This window comes from Salvia splendens, chromosome 20 (assembly GCF_004379255.2).
Source record: "Salvia splendens isolate huo1 chromosome 20, SspV2, whole genome shotgun sequence".
NCBI classification, from domain to species: Eukaryota; Viridiplantae; Streptophyta; class Magnoliopsida; order Lamiales; family Lamiaceae; genus Salvia; species Salvia splendens.
Genome location: NC_056051.1, coordinates 22,129,553 through 22,136,016, shown reverse-complemented (window position 1 = coordinate 22,136,016; position 6,464 = coordinate 22,129,553). Strand labels below are relative to the sequence as shown.

General features: G+C 36.3%; 1 protein-coding gene across 1 annotated transcript; it reads left to right on the top strand.

Annotated features, from left to right (window-relative positions):
• Window positions 1–1,245: 1,245 nt before the first annotated feature.
• LOC121781675 (zinc finger MYM-type protein 1-like) lies at window positions 1,246–2,376 on the top strand. The gene has a single exon (XM_042179385.1). It carries the CDS (start codon window positions 1,246–1,248, stop codon window positions 2,374–2,376), a length of 1,131 nt encoding a protein of 376 aa, XP_042035319.1.
• The last annotated feature ends 4,088 nt before the right edge of the window (window positions 2,377–6,464 follow it).

The following is a 6,464-nucleotide window of genomic DNA, read 5'->3' as shown; positions in this document are numbered from 1 at the left end:
ATTTGTACAAATTAACAATAATAACAGGTTAATAAATATCTCTCTTTTTATTGTGTTTTATCCGACCAGCTTGTCTCGTTTGATCAGTTGAAGCGTATATATAATTAGGGAGATGATCAAAGTATAACTTATAACTAATATTAAGTGTATAACTAGAGAACAAATCTCAGCCATTAAATTAAATTGATCTAGTTCAATATATAGGTGATTTAGTTCACTATAAGAGTGATTTAGTTCACTACATGAAGGAGTGAACTAAAACATTATTATAGTCAGAGGCGGACATAAGAAGAGCCATGGGGGCCAATGGAACCCCCAATATTTTTAAAAAATTCCAAGGGTATTTTAGTAATTTCACATTTAAATTAAATATTATTTTATATTAAATTATAGTTAAACCTAGATAATTAACCTTCTCGGCCAATATTCACTCCCGGCGCCGCTACCAATCTTCCATCTTTTTCCAATAACCAATACATAAATTTTCTCCATCTCTAGAATTAACGGCACTACGGCAAATCCGTATTCTGATGTTCACTTCCAGTTTCCATTGTTGTCTTGTTGAATAGCTGAGTTGCTATTGGTTTGGCAGTTCAGAAAATAAGTGAGAGAAAAATTGTTTTGCATTCTTAAAATTGGGTGTTTGTGGCTTTGAGCTTTATATTGTATTTGTATATATCTTCTAGTTCTAGATATAGAATAACATTTAATTTTGTTTGTTTGTGATTGTCATATTGAGCTTTTTATTTAATTATGTACTGTTTCATTTTCATTGAGTTAGTAGTGATGTAGTGGTCCCCCATTAATTTTGTGGTATATTTTCATTTAACAAAAGAGGTATGTTATGCTTATATTTTAATATTGGAGTTCCCCTATGTATAATTCTGTTCGAGAAAGTTTGTAATATAATGCCTTTCCTTATTTTTGTTTTGATTTGTAAATGGCAGCCTTTCATTTGGTTATGTGATTTTTTTTACAATATGCATTTATTAATTGTGCATTTTATTATATGTAGGGTGATGCATCATTTTTTTCAAGAAAGTTTCTCCTGTTACCGCGGTTTTATCTCCGTCAGAGAATGAACCTCCACTTCTCCAACCACAAGAGTTACCTAATGAAGACAGAAATAAAGTTGATCTAGAGGATGGATCCGCACTTCTCCAACCTCAAGAGTTACCGAGTGAAGACAAAGATAAAGTCGATTTAGAGAAGCTTCCAAGTGATCCCGGGGAACGACCTGACATAATGAGTTATCCACCAAACTCAATAGAAGACATTCGTAGAGCTTATTTACTAAGAGGTCCATGTCAACCACGCAAGCATAATTTCCTTTCTACAAGCAATGGAAATCGAAAACGTAAATTTGTCTCACTTTGGTTTGATGAATTTAAGAGCTGGCTGGAGTATAGTGTTACCAAGGAAGCTGCTTATTGCTTATATTGCTATCTTTTCTCAAGACTCCATGGAAATGGACAAGATGCCTTTGTATCTAAGGGATTTACTGCTTGGGGCAAGAAAGAAAGATTAAGAGATCATGTTGGAAATCATACAAGTGAGCATAATAGGTGTAGATTAGCATGTCAGGATTTGATGAACCAACCCCAGCACATTGAAGTCTCTCTACTAAAGCAGTTAACACAATCGAAGCTTAATTATCGTTGCAGATTGAATGCAACGATTGTTTCACTTCGTTATCTTATCATGCAAGGAATGCCTTCTCGCGGACATGATGAGTCCGAAGAATCCTTAAATCAAGGTAATTTTCTTGAGCTTTTGAAAGTTATTACCTCTTGCAGCGATGAGATATCTAGTGTTGTACTAAAAAATGCTCCTGACAATCTCAAACTAACATCACCGAGAATTCAGAAGGACATCATAAATGCATTTGCTGTTGAGACAACAAAACTTATTGTACAAGATATGGGAAATGATTTTTTCTCCATATTAATCGATGAGTGTCGAGATATATCAGTCAAAGAGCAAATGTGTGTTGTGGTGCGATATGTGGACAAGAATGGATGTGTTATGGAACGCTTTCTCGGTGTAGTGCTTGTCAGAGACACGATTGCAACCTCACTTGAGAAGGCACTTGATTCTTTGTTATCTATGTATGATTTAAGTGTATCTAGTTTGAGAGGACAAGGATATGATGGTGCAAGCAACATGAGAGGTGAATTCAATGGATTGAAAAGTTTGATACTCAGGAGAAATCCCAGTGCCTATTATGTACATTGTTTTGCTCACCAGCTTCAACTCACAATTGTCGCTGTTGCCAAAAAGCATACAAGTATCGGATCTTTTTATAATGTTATCAACCGTTTGTGTAATGTTGTTGGAGGTTCTTGTAAGCGCAGAGATATACTTAGAGAAAAATAGAGAGAGAATATTCTAGAAAAGATTGCAAGTGATGAAATTACCACCGGGACAGGATTGAATCAAGAGATGTCATTAAAGCGGCTTGGAGATACTCGTTGGAGTTCACATTATGGTACACTTATCAACTTGATTCATTTGTTTTCTTCTATTGCTGATGTTCTTGAATATGTGAGGGAGAATGGTGATGATTCGTATAGGGCTGAAGCGGATGATGTGTCAGAAATTATTAATCGCTTTGAGTTTATTTTTGTGTTACATCTTATGAAGCAAATCTTGGGAATCACACATGAGCTCTTTCAAGTGCTACAAAAAAAGGATCAAGACATTGTTAACGCAATGAATCTTGTCAAAGTAGCAAAAGCACGTTTGCAAATAATGAGGGAAGAAGGTTGAGAAGTTTTGCTTACTGATGTTTCTAAGTTTTGTGACAAATATGAGATAATTGTGCTTGACATGGATAATGAGTTTGTACCTCGAGGAAGAGTACGTAGAACTCAAAAAATGAAGAATCTCCACTATTATCGAGTTGAGATATTTTATTCTGTGATTGACATGCAAGCTCAAGAGTTAAATCATCGTTTTGGTGAAACTAACACGGACTTACTTTTATGTATGGCATGTTTCGATCCTAGAGATTCATTTTCTGCATTTGATTTGGAGAAACTGCTTCGCCTTGCTAGTTATTATCCATCAGAATTTTCTGGAGTTGCTTTGGATGAGCTTGAAAATCAACTTCAAAGCTTTATTTTTGATATGCGGATAGATGAAAATTTTTCACAGGTATCTGGAATCGGTGGTCTTGCTCAGAAGATGGTTTCTACAAGAAAACATGAAATCTTCCCATTGGTTTATTTGTTAGTCAAGTTGTCATTGATCTTGCCGGTTGCTACTGCCTCAGTGGAAAGAGCATTTTCAACAATGAAATTCATCAAGAGTTCTCTACGTAATAGTATGGGAGACCAACTGTTACAAGATTGCTTAGTTCCTTACATTGAAAAGGATGTCTTTGTTAATGTTACTAATTAAACTATTATGCAGCGATTCCAGAAGATGAAGAATAGAAGAGAAATGTTATGATATGTTTGTTTTTTCCTTTAATATTTAAACATTAATATTTAATTTTATATTTTTCTAATTTTATTATAAATTATTTTTGGACCCCCCATCGTTAAAATCCTGCGTCCGCCACTGATTATAGTGAAGCATTTACTTCATGAATGATTTAATTCACTGTAAAGGCATTTTGGTTTACTCCTTCCTGTAGTGAACTAAATCACTCTTATAATGAACTAAATTTGTGTTATCTATTTATGCATTTAAGTAGTGATTTCCTAGATCACTACTGTAATTAATTATATTGATTGATTACGAGCATGCAGTACTACTATATTTCTTTATTTTTAACATATACTACAATAATATTGCTGAGTACACTTTTTTTTTCTTTTACTACCAATTTGATTTATAGCAATTAAGTAACAAAACAAAAGACAAATGAATTGGACTATATATTTATTTATTTTTATCATATACTTTCTTCGTTCCATAAAAAATATTGTAGATCGTTTTTGTTATTTTGGGATGTTCCACAAAAAAAATCACTTTTATTTTAGGATTTTTTTTCTTTCTATTGAGGTGAACTTCATTCTTCACTTACAATACTCCAATCATTTTTTCTTTATATCTCTCTCTTACTTTATCAATTACGTATTAAAATCAATGTCGTAGACGAGGGAGTATTACTTAGTAGAGTAGTAAGCAATTTTTGTTTCCATATCTCTTTGATTTTATCCTAGCAAACCTTTTTGTTTCTTTATTTTTAATTTTTATCATATACTTATATGCATGCTTCTATTATTTAAATTCGGCCCACTAATACTAATATGGGCCCAACTCATTAAGATTCATAGAATAAACAGACTGGGCTGCAGAAATAACAAGAGATTGTAAAAGATTAACATGATATATGGCTTAATTCAATTAAGGCCTAAAATAAAATCATAGTAACTTCAGATTTCTATCAGCTGTAATGAAAAGAAGGTTGCTGGTGGGTGGAGCCGTGGAGGTGCCGTGGCCCGTGGGATCGTGTTACGGACGTTCTCCGTAACGAGGCCGGATGGCTAACTTCTCGGAGAGATAAGGTGATCGAACCTTCGACGTGCTCGAAGGAAAGCTCACGAATTGCTGATTTTCGGACGTTCTCCGATGAACAACAATTTGGAAACGAAATATGATATTCTTGTTACTCAAGACAAGTTTGTGGAAAATAATATATTCATTGAATTCTTAAAGTGATAACAATAACTCCTATTTATATTGCTACTGACTTAACGAACAAGAAAATAAAGATATAGAAATAGATATGTAAATCCCTAATATATCTAAACCAAATAATAATAATAGAAAAAGGATCTAAACAAAATATGCAAAAGAGGCTCGTATCAACTCCCCCGCGGTTAAAATCCACCTTGTCCTCAAGGTGGGAACCACGAAGCAAGGGCGAGAGTCGAACGCAGAAGCTTTGGCGAGGTATCTCCTCCTGGATCAAACACATATCGAACAACTGAATATCTCCCTTTATCACCTCCATCAAAAATCAACAAAGGAGACCCACTGTGGTCAGAAAAATTCCATGCCAAAACAAAAAGCTTGTCAACGCTTCCAAGAATGCTCAAACATGACGTGTCATTGCCCGGAGGGATCAACCTTGCATCTGTGTCGAGTGATGTTGATCGAGAATTCCGACGTGTAGCACCCCTCAGATGCAAATCCCCACAGATAAAGGCAATCTCATTCAAATGTATTGGAAAGGACTGTTGGGATTTACGCACACAAGGCTTTCACACACTCAAGAAGATCACACACACACTCACTGTTGTATGAGATCACACAATGCAGAAACACACACACTCACACTTTGAGTATTGAAGATGATAATCTTGGAGAGAAACTGGAAAACTCTTTATTGATTAAACTACACTAACTACATACACGGTTATGAGCTATTTAAAGCTCTACAAACAAGTAGCAACTGCTACTAACTAACTACAACAAGGATCAAGAAAACAAGAAGAATAACCGCTACACCTCGGCTAACTAACTGCTTCTTCCTTCTCGGCTCAGACCGAACTGGTTGCTTCTTCCTTCTCGGCTCAATACCGAACTCCCTTCTCGGCTCAAGACCGAACTCTCTTCTCGGCTCATTCCAGCTCAAAGCCGAGCTTCCTTACCGAGCTCCCTTCTAGCCGAGCTTACCGAACTCCTTTCTAGCCGAGCTTACCGACTTCTGCCTTCTTCTTCCAACTGAAATGAGCACTCCATTATTACAATTCTCCACCTGAGGGCTCATCTCAGTTCTTGCACAAACATTGATCAACTTCTTGCAATGATCAAACTTGTCTCTACCTAGAGACTTTGTTAGCATGTCAGCCGGATTGTGCAAGGTGTTAATCTTAATCACCTTCACTCTCCCCTTTTCGATCTCATCTCGAATAAAATGCAACTTTATGTCTATGTGCTTGCTCCTTTCATGAAAACCCGGATGTTTAGCCAAGCACATAGCTGAGCTGCTGTCACAATGAATCACCATTGTCTTTTGGTCAAAACCAAAGTCAGAAATCACTCCCTGAATCCAAAAGCTCTCCTGTACAGCTGCAGTGAGAGCTATATACTCTGATTCTGTTGTTGAGAGAGCAACAACACTTTGCAACCCTGATTTCCAGCTGATTACAGTTCCAAACATGGTAAAAAGATAACCTGTTTGGGACTTTCTGTTGTCCAGGTTTGCAGCATAGTCTGCATCACAATAGCCCTGCACAACCTCCTCAGATTCACCTTCCCAGCCATTGAACACAATCCCCCAGTCCTTAGTTGACTTCATGTACCTCAATATCCACTTAAGAGCATTCCAATGCTCCTTCCCCGGGTCTGCCATGTATCTGCTAGTCACTGAGATAGCATGAGCAAGATCTGGTCTTGTACAAATCATAGTATACATAACACTTCCAACCACACTAGCATAAGGGATAGCCTCCATCTCATCAGCCTCTTGCTTAGTTTTAGGGGCCTGCTCCTTTGAAAGCTTAAAA

Bases quoted from the DNA above. Each gene is read 5' to 3' on its own strand.
- LOC121781675 (XM_042179385.1), top strand. From the start codon at position 1,246: ATGAGTTATCCACCAAACTCAATAGAAGACATTCGTAGAGCTTATTTA.